This window comes from Myotis yumanensis, unplaced genomic scaffold, assembly GCF_028538775.1.
Source record: "Myotis yumanensis isolate MYYU_CA2020_CCGP unplaced genomic scaffold, mMyoYum1.0.hap1 SCAF_16, whole genome shotgun sequence".
Classification (NCBI taxonomy): domain Eukaryota; kingdom Metazoa; phylum Chordata; class Mammalia; order Chiroptera; family Vespertilionidae; genus Myotis; species Myotis yumanensis.
In genome coordinates this window covers 53,523,460-53,541,025 of record NW_027223767.1, presented here as the reverse complement: position 1 = coordinate 53,541,025, position 17,566 = coordinate 53,523,460, and the positions used below count along the sequence as shown (strand labels likewise).

Here is a 17,566-nt window from a genome sequence, read left to right as displayed (position 1 = left end):
TCATCCCTGCACTGATGTCAGGAGGAACGCCACCCCCGAAACCGAAACCTGACATTCTGGTTCTGCAGCCTCCGCTGCCCTGCAGGCCTCCTGTCAGAGTCCGTGGGGCTGAGCCAGCACAGAGAACCCAGCACAGCCCAGGAGCAGGTCAGCTGTCCCCGCTGCTGCTGTCACACATCCTCCGGTCAAAACCCGCCAGCTATTGGCTATAGGGGGACCTGTTCCTGTCACCAACCAGCAGCTTCAGGCCAGTGCCCTGCTTCCTGTGGTGCAGGTGCTAAGCACCTGCTTCTTGTTGTGACCTGCAGGAGCTCACAGACCTGTGCCAGCACACACCTGGGCCAGGGCACCTGTCAGGACACGCCTGAGCCAGGGCCCACCTGTCTGTATACATGTGAGCTGGTGCACACCCATGTTGGCTCACAGACCTGTGCCAGCACACATCCGGGCCAGGGCCCACCTGTCAGTACACACCTGAGCCAGGGCCCACCTGTCTGTATACATGTGAGCTGGTGCACAGATGTGTCAGCTCACACCTGTGTCAGAGCACACCTGGCCTGGCACACTGCCTCTGCCTATGGCCACACGGTGCCTGTCTTCAGTGCAGCCAGCATGATGCTCACTGACCACTGTGGGCCTCTCCTGGGTTGTCTTTTGGTCTCACAGCTGCTGAGACATCACCTGATTCATAGCTGAGGACGTTGGCCCAGGCCTGATAATTTGACACCAGTGACCCTGTACTGGGGTACATAGTGTCCCCCAAAATTCACATCTGTCCAGAAACTGTGAACGTAAACTTATCTGGAAGTGGGTTTTTACAGATGTGATCACATTGAGGTCACTGGGCCCCATCTAGTGACCGGTGTCCTAAGAGAAGGTCAGCGTGGACACAGGACACGGAGGGGAGAAGACCCGTGACGACAGAGGGGCGGTTGGGACGCACAGGACTGTGCAGCCACTATAAACCGGAGACACAGGTAGGCTCCGTCCCTGGAGCCTGGAGGGAGCGCCAGCTGCCCTGGCCTCAGAGAATGTGGGGTTGAAGCCCCGTTGTGGTCACTTGTGATGGCAGCTACAGGACACTCTCCTCCTTGAGGATATGGGGTCACTGATCCCCGCCCTGTCCAGCCCCTGGGTGTCCAGAGGCTGCTGTGGGCTGGGGCATTGGGGGAAGTGGGGGTCCAAGAGCAGGATCTGGGTTAACAGGAGGAGGAGGGGGCATCTGGCTGAGACCAGCACATCCCTGGAGTGTAGGGGTAACAGGGCACTTAGTGGGCCATGGAAGCCCAGCCGCCAGGGCCCTGGGGCTCCCAGGGGAAGCCCTCTGTCAGTGCCCAGCTCAGCACCGGGCACCAGCCTGGCCACTGCTGTGCCATCGCCCATCAGGCGGGGGCACTGATTCCCTGGAGGGAGGCCGCTGCAGCCCCAAATGAGCTGGGCTGGCAAACCATGTTCTTTAAAAAGCAAAAACCAAATGAAAACAATGACAAGTATTTGGCTCCACAGATCTCCGTGGTAAGACACACTGTGAACATAGGCAAGCTTTGCACAAAGCCTGGTGCTGGGGTTCGCCTGGGCCATGGCCCCCCAAACACCAGCCAAATGCAATGAAGTCGGGTGTCTTTGAAAAACCACTTGCAATGGCACACAAAGGCACGCGAGTGTTTCCTATGGGCATTTCTTTTTTTAAAAAAAATATAATAACTTAGTTTGCATTTTACAGCATTTCCAACCAATCGGTTGGGGTCTCCTTGTCCAGAACCTTGTGCGTCAGACTCCACACGTGATCGCCAGGCGTCCACCCCAATAATTCGGTCACCCCGCAGCCACCCCGCTGTCACTCCACAGCCATCTCGCAGGGGTTCAGCCCCCTCGCTTCTGCATCCTGGTACATCCGCTGGAAGTCCTCTAGGCGCGGGGCGCAGCCGAGCCGGGCCTCCCCAAAGTGCATGTGTCCCGTGAAGAGGAACTCGCCACGCCCAGGCCTGACGCCGCAGGCCAGCAGCGTGGAGATGCGGCCCCGCCAGCCGCCCCCGGGCGCCGCACGGAACACCCTGCTCTTCTGCCGGTAGATGCGGCTCACGCGCAGGTGGATGGCCGACTCCTGCTGCTCAGGGGCGTGGGTGACGTCCTGGATGGCTCCTCGGACCACTGCGGAGGGGAGGACACGGGTCAGTGAGATGGGCGGAGCCAGGCCAGTGAGGGGGGCAGAGGATGGACCAGTGAGGTGGGCAAGGATGCCCACTGAGCAAACAGCGCGCTGCCATTCATGTGAGCAGGCCCTGGGATGGAAGCCGGTCCTGACCTCTGCATCCCAGAAATTCTCCTTAAAGCGACAACTCCTGCCCTTGCCGGTTTGGCTCAGTGGATAGAGCGTTGGCCTGTGGACCAAGGGGTACCGGGTTCGATTCTGGTCAAGGACACATGCCCGGGTTGAAGACTCCTCCCCACCCAGGCCCCAGTTGGGGCACATGCAGGAGGCAACTAATCGATGTGTTTCTCTCACACTGATGTTTCTCTCTGTCTTTCCCTCTCTCTAAACATCAATGGGAAATATCCTCAGGTGAGGATTTTAAAAAAAGAACGGACAACTCCTGGCGTGAGGCTGCCGGGGGTGGTCCTGCACTCGGCTCTGTCAGAGGCAGGAGGCCCAGCCACACACGTGGGAGAACACGGGAGAAACAAACCACTTGGTGCGTCAGATGTTCAAGTTGGGACAAGAGCAGTAACGAGAGTTAATACACAAGATCTGCATCAAGACTGGAGATGGGTGACGCTCGGGGCGGAGGGTGAGGGAGGACAGGGCAGAGGGAGGGCTCATTACAAAGGGTCCGCCCTTGTGGGCCCAGCAAGAAGCCTGCAGTTCCACAGGAACCTGCTCTCGGGTGGCTGCCCTCAGGCTCGGGCTCAGGGCACCTAGTGTGCCAGCCGCCATCCTCTGCCAGAGCTGAGTCCCTGACCTCGGCCCTGGATCCTACCAGGACCTGGAACTCCCACTGTGGCCCCTGCAGGGGGCCTGGTGGAGGGTGAGGCTCTGAGGTGAGGCTTCCAGAGCGATGACATCACATGCAAAGTGGGACACTGCCCCTTGATCACCTGAAATAACAGGAATTCCCAGCCCTCTCCCTGCCCTGCGCTAGGTCCCTTCCCTGGGGCTGGAGCCACCGGGGTGCAGCCCTATGACCCATAGAAGAGGGGCACCAAGCCCAGGGTCCTCACAGCCTCCTCCCTGCAGAGGTCGGTGAGGCCGGAAGGTTCTCTGGGACCAGGTGGGGCGCCCTCCCCGCGGCAGGAACCAGGGCACTCACCGAAGTCACTGGTGCAGACTGCCAGGAGCACCTCGGTGTCACTGCAGGGCCGGCAGGGAGCTGCAGGAGAGGGCAGGGAGGGGGGGCATCAGGCAGGGCATGGACGGGCACGGATACAGACCTGCCCCATGGCGGGGCCCCGCCACACCCCAAAGGTGCTCTGATTTCTGGCAGCGCCTCTACGACCCCAGGCGCCAGAATCACACCGCGGCCTCAGCGTGCGGGCAGGGGGCTGACTGCAGGGACCCCAGGCCCACCGCCCAGTGCAGGACAGGCCTGTCCCCACTCAGTGGTCGGAGCAGCTGTGCCCCATGAGCAGCTACTGGGCTCGGTGGAATCCTTCCATGCCCAACACCAACGCAGACCAGCCTCCGCTGAGCAAAGCCTGTCCTTCCGCAGGCCGAGCCAGCGCTACCATCACTCCGCCTCCGCAGACACACCCTGAAATGCCAGGGCCAACCCCTCACACGCTGCCTGCTCCCCAGCATCCCCCTCCTGCCTCCATGCCCAGGGGATCGAGACTCTGCCTGGGAGGACCCACGAGGCCGCAGCCTACTGGGCGTACCAGTTAATAATGCGGATTTTTTTCAATAGATGGAGTTACACATATGTTGATATATATGCAATTTGATAGTATGCTATTTTGTTTTATTGACAATATGTTCAAAACTTCATATGTCAAATTTTCTGAAGGTGTTAACATCATAGATATTTTTACGCTTAAAAATGTCGAATTTCGTGCCAAAAAAAATAAAAAAAGAGCATTTGCGGGAAGTTTTAATTCATTACTTTATTTTGAAGAAAAGTGCTGCTGAAAGTGATTGTATGCTTCGGGAAGCTTATGGTGAACATGCTCCACCTCAAGACACTTGTGAATGCTGGTTTAAATGCTTTAAAAGTGATGATTTCGATGTGAAAGACAAAGAACGTCCAGGTCAACCGAAAAAATTTGAAGACCAACAATTACAAGCATTATTGGATGAAGATGCGTGTCAAACTCAAAAATAACTTGTGGAAAGATTAAACGTTGCTCAGCAAACAATTTTCGATTGTTTACAATTAGTGGGAAAGATTTTAAAGGAAGGAAAATGGGTGCCACATCAACTGAACGAAAGACAAATGGAAAACTGAAAAGTCATCAGTAAAATGTTGCTTCAATGGCAAGAAAGAAAGTCCTTTTTGCATCGAATTGTGACTGGCGATGAAAGTGGATTTATTTTGAGAATCCGAAACGCACAAAATATCGGGCTGATCCAGGTCAACCATCAACATTGACTGCAAGGCCAAATCGCTTTGGAAAGAAGACAATGCTCTGCATTTGGTGGGATCAGGAAGGTGTGGTGTATTATGAGCTTCTAAAACCAGGTGAAACCGTTGATACTGATCGCTACCAAAAACAAATAATCAATTTGAACCATGCTTTGATCGTAAAACGACCAGAATGAGCCAGAAGACGCACCATCACACACTTCAAAACCAGTACGAAGAAGTGGAAATTTGGGTCTCTGAATGGTCTGCCTCAAAACAAGAAAAGTTCTATTGGGACGGTCTCCACAAATCACCTGAAAGGCCAGGACCGGTTTGGCTCAGTGGATAGAGCGTCGGCCTGCGGACTGAAGGGTCCCAGGTTCGATTCCGGTCAAGGGCATGTGCCTGGGTTGCGGGCACATCCCCAGTAGGAGATGTGCAGGAGGCAGCTGATCGGTGTTTCTCTCTCATCGATGTTTCTAACTCTCTATCTCTCTCCCTTCCTCTCTGTAAAAAATCAATAAAATATATTTAAAAAAAAAAAAAATTACCTGAAACATGGGGAAAATGTGTAGCTAGTGATGGACATTACTTTGAATAAAGCACTTTCGATGTTTCTCTTGAAATTATCGTGTTTACTTTGGATCACAATATCTGCATTATTAACCGGTTAATAGTTAACCCATATTATTAACCAGTTAATAGTTAATCTGCACTATTAACCAGTTAATAATTAATCCGAATTTTAACAGGTTAATGGTTAATCCGAATTATTAACCGGTTAATAGTTAATCTGCATTATTAACCGTAATAATGTGGATTTTGTAATCAAAGAAAACACGATAATTTCAAGAGAAACATCAAAAGTGCTTTATTCAAAGTAATGTCCATCGCCAGCTACACATTTCCTCCATCTTTCAGGTGATTTGTGGAGACCGTCCCAAAAGAACTTTTCTTGTTTTGAGGCAGACCATTCAGAGACCCAATTTTCCACGTCTTCATACGTTTTGAAGTGCTGCTCAGAAAGTGCGTGTGCCGTCGGTCGGAACAAGTGGTCATCTGAAGGAGCAATACAACAACATAGCATACATGTCAAATCGCATATATATCAACATATGTGTCACTCCATCTATTGAAAAAAAATCCGCATTATTAACCGGTACACCTAGTAAAGGTATCGTGAACGAGGCCCTAGAACCCTCCTAACTCCCCTTCCTCAGACCCCACCTGTCCTTGGTCCCCAGTGACCCCTCTAAACACCTCCAAATGCCTTTCAGAGCAGCCCAGTCACAGAATCCCGAGCTCCCTGAAACCCCTACCTGGGTGGGCTGGCTTCCCCCAGCCAGACGGGCCTTACGAAAAGCCCTGCTCCCCCAGCCCCTCCCCCTCCTCTCAGGTGGGCACACGTCTCAGAAAGGTGTGGGGTTGGGGGTGGGGGAGGCAGAGACCTGGGGGAGGCTCTGGTGACTCCCCCGGGGTCAGTGCACTCCTTCACTCGGGGTGGGTTTGGGAAAATACAATTTATTACTTGACGACCACATTGCTCCTCTCAAGGCCTCTCCCTCACCCAGTTTGAGTTTCTAAGTTTTTGCACAAATTCTCCTGACTCCATAGAAACTTGAGGCCCCCCCATGACCCTTTCCTGTTCTAAGGGCCCCAGAACGTCCCTGGCCTTGGCACTCACTGGGCCTGGACGACGCTAATCCTGTCTGGGTGCCCGCTGGCTGCCCTTGCAGCCGTAGAACAGGGCTGAGCAGGGGCTGCCCGACCCCCTCCAGGAGCAGCAGTGACTCGGGGACCTGGGAGGACCAGGCAAGGCACAGGCGAGCAGCAGCAGAGAGGCCTCCGGGCCGGGATGTGCGTGGCCATGGGGCCCGGCACACAGTGTCTCTGGGGTGCCTGGGTGGACGTGAGCGTCCAGAGCGCTGGTGCCGCCGTCCCGCCTCCGGGCAGTGTGGGTGCAGCGTCCCAGTGCAGCTCAGCGAGGCCTGACTCACCCCCGCCCCGCCTCACCGCCCGGCTCCTGTAAAGTTATCAGGATTCGCGGAGCAAGAACAGCCTGTTGAATGGGATGGAAGCCGAGTCCACCCAGCCTCCAGGCAGGCACCTCCCGCCCAGCTCCAAACCCCAAGCCTCGGCCTGCAGGCGTGGACCCCAGCCTCAAGGCCTATCTTAAAAAAGGGGTGGTGAGCCCTGGCGGGTGGCTCGGTTGGTTGGAGTGCCACCCCACACAGCGAAAGGTTGCGGTTCGATCCGGGTGGGGGGGGGCACATACAGGAGGCAACCAATCGGTATTTCTCTCTGGCATCCATCTCTCTCTCTCTCTCTCTCTCTCTCTCTCTCCCTTTCTCTCTTTCTAAAATGAATAAAAACATATCTTCGGGTGAGGATTTAAAAAAAAAAGAGGGTGGCCAACTGAGGACCCCTCATCCCTCTCGCCCGCTGTGGACCTGCCGCCCATGGAGCCGCACGGCGGGCATGATGACGAAGGAGCACATAGCACGGCCGGCTCTGAGGGCTCGTGTGCCCCTGGTTTTATTCTGGCCTGTGAGGAAGAGGCGGGAGCAGCGGTGCCTTCCCATCCTGGCTGGCATACCCAGTGCCCATGGGATCAGAGGCCCAGCCTGGGGTCCCTCTGCTAGTGGGGGCCGGCCTCGGCAGCTCTCCCCAGAAGGCAGGTTCCCCTCAGCCACCAGGTGTGCGGTGGGTGCAGCGCAGGTGGGTGGGAGGTGAGGGTCTGTGCAAGCCCTCCACGCATGTCCCAGGGTCCGAGCCAGCTGAGCTAGGCCAGGGGCACCACCCAGAGGCAGTAGTTGAGGGGCCCAGGCTACACGCTGTGATCAGACCCTAGGCCTGGGAGCGTGTGACCCTGCCTGGAGCTGTGCCCTCTACAAGGGTCACGGGCCCTGGGACCTCGGCTGAGGGCTGAGGACAGAGGTGGACACTAGCCTCCCTGGCTCACTCCCAGCCCCACTGCAGAAGGTGTGGGGACCCGGCAGCCCTGGGGGAAGGCAGTCAGCAGCCCTGGAAGCCCCAATGAGCCGATACCATCGACGGCTGAGCTAATAAAGCGTCACCCTGGAGACTTCCCTCCTACAACTCTGAGCTTCACAAAGCAGAGGTCACCTTTGTGGAAACCCAGTCTGTGGACGCCAAGAGAAGCAATCTGGAAACAATTATTAATCGGAGTCGGGCTCATAAAGGCTGTGGAATGCACTGGTCTCAGGCGCATCCAATCTCCTTTCCTTACGGGGAGCCGGGGAGGGGTGGCCAGCGGGCTGGTTGGAATGCTGGCCTGTGTCTCATGGAGAGGGGAGGGCTGGGGTGTGGACATCCCAGGAAGGTTACTCTGGAATGTACATAAAATGAACTGAACGAAGGAGAAAATACAGGGTCAGGGAGACAGGTCAGGGCCATGCAGGGACCCAGGTGAGGACACAGGGGCCCAGGTGAGGACACAGGGGCCCAGGTGAGGACGCAGGCGCAGGAGGGAGGGAGTGGGCGGGTGCCTTCTGTCAGAACCTTGCCGCCCTGAGGGGCTTGCAGATGGTCAGATGGACCCAGGTCCCGACTGCCCGAGTAAGGATGACCGGGTGGACAAACACAATTTCCAGAGAGAAAACCGTACGTGAGGGCACCCAGTGGGTCAGCTGGGGACAGGCGGGCAGTAGATGCTGAGCTGTAACAGGGAGTGAGGAGAAGGGAGAAACCAGAATGCGGTGAACGCAGCTGGAACGTGGTCCGTATTCACGGAGACCAAGCAGGCGCTGAGCTGCCGGCAAAGGCTCTGGAGCCACCTCCAACGATCAACCTCCTCCATCTCTGAGGTCGCACAACCCCAGGCCCCAGAAGACCCCGCCAGGGTCCCAGCTGGCCACCAGCACCTCCTCCTGTCCTGCTCCCTCCCGACCTCTTCCTCGCCAGGAAGGCCACACCCTTCCACCCCAAATGGGCAAGGCGAAAAAATTACACAATAATTACAGAGGCCAGAGAAGCCGCCAAGGCAGGAAATAAACGATCCTTGCAAAAATACGAAGTTTTCTCCTTTCCTGTTTCCCGGCAATACTGAGGTTTCTTCACACTCCTGAACTTTGCTGCTCACCCCCACGGCCATCAAGGCCACCCCCAAACGCTGAGGTGCCAGAGAGGGCCCCTCAGCAGGGGGCTGTGCACCCCTGGGACCACCCTGGGGCTCATCTGCCCCCAGCTCATCAAACAGAGCGGGTTTAAAGGGGACGGGAGATGAGGCCCATCAGGCCTGTGGGACCAGGGCCGCCCACCGCCTCTGGTGCCCCTGAGCCTGTGACGGAGCGACTTCCATGTGTTCACAGCCAGCACCAGGGCCGTGGGCTTCTGCCCACCCTCCAGCCGTGGATCTGAAATTCCGCTGTCTCCCCCCTGGTCTGCTCCCGGAGGTGGGGATGCTGTAGGTGGACGGTCCAGGAGCCCAGAGCGTGGATGTGCCCAAGTGGTGCGGCCCGCTACTCGGCCCCGGAGCAGTGAAAAAACAGACTGGAATCCGGGGCCCCCCTGGGCTGCCCCACACGAACCGGGGACACAAGGTCTGTCTTGGTTCCCCAGTGCCTGACGCAGTGACCCCCCCCTCCCTGGCTGGTCACCCCCACACACCCACCAGCCCACTGGGTGATGGCGGGTCCTGGAGGGCCTGTTTCCTTGAGTGCTGGGACCCCGGGGAGGACAGTCCCCCCAGCAGCCAGGCCAGGTTCCACCCCGAGACCCCAACCGATGTTCCACGCATGGCCCGGAGCTGCATCTGGCTGCTCCCTGCCTTTCACGTCCTGCCAGATGGGTTCAGTGCCATGGAAGGGGCGTCCACGTTACTCAGGTGCCCTGGCGAGGCCCACAGAGGCGGTGAGGGTTGTGGGGTGCACAGGGAGCCTGTGGCAGCCAAATCCCATCCCCCTGGGCTGGGGTCCCCTCCCACTGCCCGCCATCTGCACCTGCCCGGGGGCTGCCTGCCTCTCCCTTCTTGGCTAGTGGTTCATCGAGGAAGCTGACTACGCAACCCCAGTGGCCAGGGGGCCAACACGTGCTGTAAACACTCCCGGCCAACCAGTCAGAGGCGCGGTGGGCAACAGCTCACCTCCTGCCAGGACTCAGCCGGGGGCCTCTCCCTCGGAAGTCAGCACGACTGTCACTCGCACGCGGCTCGTCAGCGGGAGAAGGCGGGTGCTCACGCCCAGGTACATCCATGGTGTCCGGGCTCACCAAGGCCGTGGGCAGCCAGGGCCAGAGCAGGACGGAGCCGGCAGCCACACTCTCTTCCGAGAGCCCGCCCGGCCCAGGGACGTCACGGCCGCCAGATGGCCAGTGCCGACATTCCACATTTCACACCCATTCCTCCGGCATTAAAGGCTTAGGGGCCGTGCCCCGATGAAAGATGAAAGGCGAACACCCCGGGCAGAAGAGATGCTCCGATCTCCCCGACTCCCAGAGCCCTGGGTGCCTCGGGGTCTCCGTTCCATGCCTGACCCTCGCTGCCACTTGGGGCCACATTACTCTCCATTTGGGGGCGTCCTCTCACTGTGGGGTGTTAACAGTGTATGGGCCTGGCCCCCACCCGGCAAGGCCCCAGCACCCCCACCTGACCATCATCCCAGCTGGTCACCAAGAAAACAGCTCCCAGGACAACACGCACACACACACACATGTACACACACGTGCACACATGTGCACACACCCCGAAAGGCATCTTGCTCCTGGAATTGACGCAGATATCGGGCAGCCCCACCCTAAACATCACCCAACACATTGGGACACTGTCGTCCTCTGTGCCTCGGGCGGGGGGGGGGGGGGTGCCTGGCCTCCAGGATGGGACCTGCCCTGTATGAGCACCTCGGGGTCGTGGGCTCCTCCTCCATCTCCGTCCACGAAACTTTCCAAGGCCAACCCTGCCTCCACCCAGCACCTGGCAGAGCTGTCTGCTTTCCTCCGGAGAAAAGGGGATGGAAATCTAAAGCCAGCTCACCACCTTCCCACGTGAACACATGCACCCTTGGCCACCGAGAGGCCCCTCCAGACCCGCCCCGGCTCCCAGATCCTCCCAGCCCCCTCAGAAGGGCCAGCAGCAGGGGCTCCTGCCTGCCGGGGGCCCACTGCAGCCCCACTCTGGCACGATGCTGGAATCTCCACAGACACACCCCCACAAAATTCCTCCAGACCCTGGGACTGGCCCAAGGTTCGGGATGTCACTGCTTTCCACCTGGGATGTGGAAATTCCCTCAATTCCCACCCAAGACCCAACGTTCCAGGGGCTGCACCCAAGGCCAGAAACGCTCGACCAGCTTGTGTCAGAGGAAACGCTGCGGCCGTTGTTTGAATGGTAATAGCACCCACTTCCAACGAGTCACGACGAGTCCGTGGAAGAAGAGCACATGAGGGGTGAGAGCCCATCACCACTCTGACCTGCGGCCCTTCTTGGGATGCTGGTTACCCTCCGCAAACACACCCCTGGGAGATGAAGGTATGAAGGTCTTGCAGAGTCCAAAGAAGAACTTTCCAGAACGCAGGCAGCACACCTACATCCAACACCCACGACACTACACAGGCACCCCCCCAGGAGGGCCCGTCCGCTAGCATCACGATGCCCCTGGCCTCCCCAGGTCTGCAGCACACCCTGGGGAACTCCCACAGAGGCTGTGCCGAGGGGGCCGGGAGAAAGTCAGAGAAGTCTGGCGAATGAGAAGGACCTGGGCTGAGGAGGGGGGCCGCCGGGAGCCCACCCCCCAACCCCGCATCACCCACCTGACAGAGCGTGGAGATCCGAGCCGGTGGGCCGGCTGCTCAGCTCGTACTGGAAGCCCGTGGTCCTCCGGCGGATGTCCTGCTGCGGCGTCGCCTCCACGAACAGGCTGCCCTGCTGGAAGCCGAAGCAGCGCACCTGGCCAGGCCCGTGGTCCCCGTCCCGGAACAGCAGTTTCAGCGCCCCAGTTTTCTCCAAATAAATATTGGCCCCAGAGGAGTCCCCAAGGGGCTTGATGCACAGAGTCAGGGGGCGGGAGGGCGAGACAACGTTGGGTCGCAGGTTGACGCTGAGAGCACCTGTCGGGTACATCCACTCCACAGCGCCCGCCGAGCAGCGCAGGTACACCTGCTCCACCTCTTTCCTGTGGGCCTCGTGGGTCAGCCCGCTGTGGAGAGGGGACAGCGTCAGCCAGGGCACCTCCCCACTCACCTGCACCACCTCCCACTCCAGCACTGGCTGCTCCAGGGGAGGGGCAGCCAGCGCCCTCAGGCCCTCCCCACAAAGGACACTCCGTATTGCTGGCCTGCTGGGCTGCAGCTGCAGGGCCCCAGTGCAGGTGACAACCAGGGAAAGGATGGATCTTCCAAAACACAATCAAGGGAACACCAGGAGGCCCTAGCTGGCTTGACTCAGTGGATAGAGCGTTGGCGTGTGGACTGAAGGGTCAGGGCACATGCCCAGGTGGCGGGCCTGATCCCTGGGGGGGGGGGGGGGGGAGGGCAATCCATGATTCTATCTGATCATCGATGTTTCTCTCTCTCTCTCTCTCTCCCCCCTTTCCTCTCTGAAATCAATAAAAAAATATTTTTAAAAAAGGAAACACCAGGACAACTCTGGCACCAGCCCAAGTTCCCACTGAGCATGAAGGACAGGAGGCGACAGGGGTACCCAGGACACACGTACATAAGTAACTCCCTCCAGGGAGCAGCTTAGGAATCAGTGAGGAATGTCAGCCGTTGGGGGTCGTTGCTCAGGGTTTTTTTAGCGCCTCACTGGCAGGCATACTTTTTATATTTTCCTTATGGTGATGATTTGACTGCTTTTTCATTCATTTGAAAACCTGAAGACCCTCCACTGATCATCATATTTTAAAAAATAAACTCAAATACCATCAAAGATATGAAAGTAAGGCAAGGTCCTCTCCAGGGAACAGACTTGGGAAGAAAAGTGTGGAGGAGCCAAAGGGTAGCAGACACCTCATCTTCCCAAGGGGAATTTCTAGAGAACCACGTTCAATTCCCTCCTGAGGAATCTTCGTAGAAAAGAATGAAGCTGCTGTGCTCTCCCTGAGACGGGTCTCGGTAAAGTCATTACATTACGTTTCAAGAAACTGAAACCATCAACTACGTTCCCGTTTCTCTCCCCTCCTCCAAACTCGAATGTCAGTGTCAGCTTGTGCGCACACCTACGTCACAACCACCACACAGCCTGGAACTCCACCAGTGACTGGGCTAAGTGTTCTGTTCCATGAAATTTGGTTCTGATCAGCTCTCAGACAGGTTCACCCGCATTCTTGGGATTTTTACGTGGCGTAAACAAAGCTCCACTCAGAGCCCTGGCCCCAGTGCGTTACCAGAAACCCTTTCTGCCGAGCAGAAAACACAGAACATATGGTTTGCATTTACTGTGGGTGACTCATGCTCCCGGCTCCCAAAACCCTCACTTTCCACAGGACGGGCCCGCGGCGCAGTCACTCTGCAGGCCACATCCGAGGGAGGTGCCGGGGAGGTGACCCTCCTAACCCCACACGCCCGGGGTCAGGAGCCGCCAGCCCAGCCTCAGACGCCTACCGGGGCTGCACACACGGAACCGACTAACAAATTACAGTCACATAAAACGCACACCAGCCCATCTGACACACAGGTGGGGGTGGGCGTAATTATATGCTGTGTGAAAAATTAGACTAAATGGTAAGTGGTTGCCACGGATCATTATAATCAGCTCTGCTCTTATGCAGCCAAAACAAACTTTACTAGAGTGCCCCTCCTCTCCGGGCTTCGGCCGCAAGGGGCAGTTGAACCCTTGCCCTGAGCCCAGGCGCCCATCTCAATCCTCTCTCCCACAAAAACCACTCTGCCTAAGGCTTTCCTTCTCTGTCAGTGGGGCAAAGGGAGCCCTGGGGGTTGAGGGAGTGAAGAACCCATACCAGAGGCTTTTGATCCCTCACTAAGGCACCTTAATCGGAACCGGGGAGTGGGGAAGAGCGAGGGCCACCCTCCACACCTCAGGCAGGGGCAGGGAAGCCCTCGTGGGGCGGCCCTCGGGGAGTTGGACCTGAGTCTGGGGGCTGCCACCCCCCAGCCTGCATATAGGACTGTGTACACCGTATGGGGTGCACCTGGCCCTGGTTATGCATAAGTCACTCAACTAAAAGAGAACTAGGAACAAAATGAAGGAGGACATACAAGAAATGAGCCCCCCGCCCCCATTACTTCACCCGTAAACTAACGTCCTCACTGCCCACAGCGGAGGGTCTGGGCCACCGCGGGCTCTCTGGGCTCTGCCCAGCTTCCTAAGCACCCAGAGCTCCAGGCATCCACTAGGCACCCCACACAGAGCTCGCACCCATGTCAGTCCCATGTGGCATGCAAGACCCCATTTGGACAAACACCTCCACAGTCCACTAGTCTCTCAGCCCAGGACCCGCTGGCTTTTTTTTATTTTTTATTTCAGAGAGAAAGGGAGAGAGAGAAACATCAATGATGAGAGAGACTCATTGATTGGCTGCCTCCTGCACGCCCCACACTGGGGATGGAGCCCGAAACCTGGGCATGTGCCCTGACCGGGAATCGAACCGTGACCTCCTGTTTCATAGGTTGACGCTCAAACACTGAGCCGAGTCCGGCCAGCCCGCTGGCTCTTTGAATAAGGACAGGACTCCTGGCCTGTCTGGTTCCTACCAGGAAATAGAGCCACACTGCCCACCTCTAAGCTTCCAGCGCCGCAGCAAACATGAAAAAAACTTCTATTTATGCAAAAACACGCCGGTGCCTGAATGTTCCCTGATGATGGTTTGTTGCAATATTCACATGGCATGCAAGTGAGATCTATCCAGCCCCCGCCCCCGCCCCCCCCAAGCAACTGTTTTCTGATGTGATAAAGCTCTACTCAGCCTTAGAGAAGGAGGAGACTGGTTTCACCTTGGAGTACTTAAACCAAGTTAATGCCTTTTGCCTTAAAAAAAAAAAAAAAAGAGCTGGTAAGTGTCACAGCCCCACACCTGGGGAGCACCTTTGTGGAAAAGACAGCAGGTTCCGAGTGGATGCGGGAATTTTCCGATGGGGTCAGTGGTGTGGTGGCAGCAGAGCCCACGCCCCTCTCCCCCCAGCGGGGCAGGCGCAGACCCTGAGTCACCAGGAGGAAACTTTGGCCTCTTGTTTACAAAAAAAGAGTTTCAGGCCAAGCCCAAGGCCGGAGAGACAGACAGCCCAGGTGTGAGTAGGTAAGGTAGGTAAGTGCTCTGCCCCGGGCAGTGTCCACCTTTAGAACCAGGGCCCTGTCCTGTGCAAGAGCACGGCGATGGACTTCAAAACCACCCACTTAGCTCAGTTGGTTAGAGCGTTGTCCAGATGCACCAAGGCTGTGGGTTCAGTCCCCGGTCGGGGCACATAAGAATGAAGCAATGAGTGCATCAGTAAGTGGACTAACAAATTCATGTTCCTCTCTCTCTCTCAAAATCAATTTAAACAAAAAACAAACCCACACCTACCTAACTGCTTGGAAACACCCAGAAACGCATGTCAGCCTGTCGGCTGTGAGAGCCCCCTGTCTATCAGGGGTCAGAATCCACCTCATATGGGGTGGGGGGGGCTGTCTTTAAGGCCACAGGCAAGCAGCACCCCAGCTCCCAGCAAGTAGCATATGATCACTGGGGGTGCAGTCACAGCTCCACCAGGGCTTATGGCCAGGAATGCCACCTGCAGGCTGCCCCCCACATCCCCCCAATGGCTCTGGGGCCTGGTGGGGGGGTGCATTAGCAATGAAGGAGGGAGAGGCCTAGGGAAGTGTCCCAGCTTCTCCCGGTGATAAAAGGTGAAGGGACTCCTCTTCCCTCTGCAAACACCTCCAGGAGCTGGTTGGCCCCCGACCCCGCGCCCACCCCCCCCACCCCCCCCACGCCCCCCCCCCCCATCACAGCCACCTCAGGGCTCAGCCCTCCAGGTAGACAGTCCTCCCAGAACCTGGAGAGGGTGTTTGCTCCTCCTTCGGAAACTCGGGCTCACCAGGTGGGATGGGTTACTGCTTTGGATCTGTGGAAGCAGGAACCACAAGGCCTCCGTTTGGGGGTGCCCTGATTCATTCCGCAGAGGCTGCGAAGCAGGGAGTTTATTCCTAGCAGAGGCAGAGGCAGGGGCAGGGGCAGCCCAGCGGAGGGGTCGGAGTCAGAGGGTCCCCACCAGCTCCCGGCCGGCGCCAGCGATCTCCAGGCCAACCCTCCTCAGAGCCGACCTGCCCTCCGCCGGCTCCTCTATCCCTGCTCCAATGTGAGGGGCGCGGGGGTCGGGGCAACCTCGGGGGCTCAGATCTCCGGTCTAGGAAGGGTCATTGCCGGGTCATCGCCAGCGTCCACGGAGAAGCGGTCTGCCAGCGCCGCGATGGCCAGCCGCTGCCTTGACGCGGAGCCCAGGGCGCGGGCACAGCCCCACCTTCTCGGAAAACCGTCTTCACCCAAAACCATCCCGTGGCGTCCCCGCCCCACCAGGAGGCGTCTGAGCGGGGGCTGGCCTGGGGGCCCTGCGCCGGGAACCACGACACCGGGCCCAGGCGGCTCGGCCCGCGGCGTCTTCGGAGGAGACGCGCGTCCCCCGAGCAAACTCCCGAATCGGCAACTTCCGCGGCGCAGGACTGGCCTCGCCACCCGCGAGCTGCCAGCGCGGCCAGGGCGCCGGGGGCGGCGGTTTCTCCTCCGAGTGCCTGCGCCTCCGGCACCCGCCGCGCGCACTGGCGGCCCGCACCCCTCGCTGCGGGTCACACTTCAGCTTTCCTACAAGAGTCCTCGGCCGCCGCGGAGGGGAGCGAGGGGGGGGGGGTCGCCAGCCGGGCGCGCGCGCTGCCAAGGGCGGCCTGACCTTCACGGGGCGAGGGCGGGGGGCCTGGCCAGGTCCGCACTCGGACCCGCGCACAGGTCTCCGTCCGCACGGACGCGGTCAGCGCTGCGGGCACTGCCACAGCCCCGCTCGGTCCACTCGGGCCGCCGCCCCCTCACGCCGACCCGCCGTTCCTTGCCGCTCCGCCCCGAGCGCAGGCCCGGCTCCTCCAGGCCGGGGGACCGATCCCGCCCGCGGGCCGGCGGCCGAGGCTGTGGGGAACCCGAGTGGAGACCGGCGCGACCGGGCGCGGGGCGAGCAGGCTGCCGGCCCGGCCGGACCCGAGCGCAGCCAGCGCGCCTCCCGGGCGTCCTCGGGACCCGGGGACCCGGGCGCCGCGGGCTCTTTTGTTCTACGGCCGGGGCAGAGGGCGGACAGCGCTCCGCCTGGAGAGGGGACCCCCGAGCCCCCGCACGCTCTGCCCGTGGGGAGGGGAGTGCGGAGAGGGACGCGGACCCACGAGCGGGGTCGCCCCGCGAGGACTCACCTCCCCTTCCAGCTGCACAGGTCACTCGAGTACTGCGCGCCCGCGCCGCCCAGGAGCACGGCGAGCAGCAGGGCCAGCGGCAGGAGCAGCGGCAGGGGCAGCGGGGGCGGGGACGGGGGCCCTGGCCACGGCCGCCCCGCGCGCCCCCCGGCCTCCCGCGCCGGGCCCCGCATGCTCTGGGTCCCGCGCGCGCCCGCCCAGCAAACCCTCCACTCGCGCGGCCGGGCTCCGAGTCCGGGCGGGTCACGTCGTGCGCCTCCCGCGCCCCTGGCGTGGCCGCCCGCCCATCGCGGCCGCTGGAGCGGCCGGAGCCTCTGGAACCGCGCAGGGTCCTGCGCCAACCGCCGCCGCCTGAGCTCTGAAGCCGGCGAGTCAGCAGCCCGAGTCCCGGCTCAGCTGGGGGGCGGCGCCCGCCCGGCCGCCCGCCCCGCCCCGCCCCGCCGCCGCCGGAACCCCGCCCCCGGCCGCTGGGAGCTGCGCGCCCGGAGCCCAGCACCTGGTCCCCGGGCGAATGCGGGATGCGGGGTGCGGGGTGCGGGGTGCGGGGTGCGGCGGTGGCACCCACGTCGGAGGCACGTGGTCCCGCGGGTGGGACAGGGTGGGCGCCTCCGAGAGGGGAGGCGCTCGGGGCGGAAGACCGTCCTGGAGAGAAAGCCAAGCTGGAAAGCAG

General features: G+C 59.5%; 1 protein-coding gene across 2 annotated transcripts; it reads right to left on the bottom strand.

Annotated features, from left to right (window-relative positions):
* Positions 1–1,659: 1,659 nt before the first annotated feature.
* Positions 1,660–17,241, bottom strand: METRNL (meteorin like, glial cell differentiation regulator). Of its 2 annotated transcripts, XM_070394197.1 has the most exons (4): positions 16,897–17,241; positions 11,322–11,707; positions 3,309–3,368; positions 1,660–2,151 (listed from the first exon to the last, which is right to left on the bottom strand). In XM_070394197.1, exons 1-4 carry the CDS (start codon positions 17,067–17,069, stop codon positions 1,838–1,840), a joined length of 933 nt encoding a protein of 310 aa, XP_070250298.1. In that variant the 5' UTR covers positions 17,070–17,241; the 3' UTR covers positions 1,660–1,837. The 2 variants fall into 2 exon arrangements, with proteins under 2 accessions (XP_070250298.1, XP_070250299.1); XM_070394198.1 differs by lacking the exons at positions 1,660–2,151; positions 3,309–3,368 and adding an exon at positions 5,191–5,615.
* Positions 17,242–17,566: the final 325 nt, after the last annotated feature.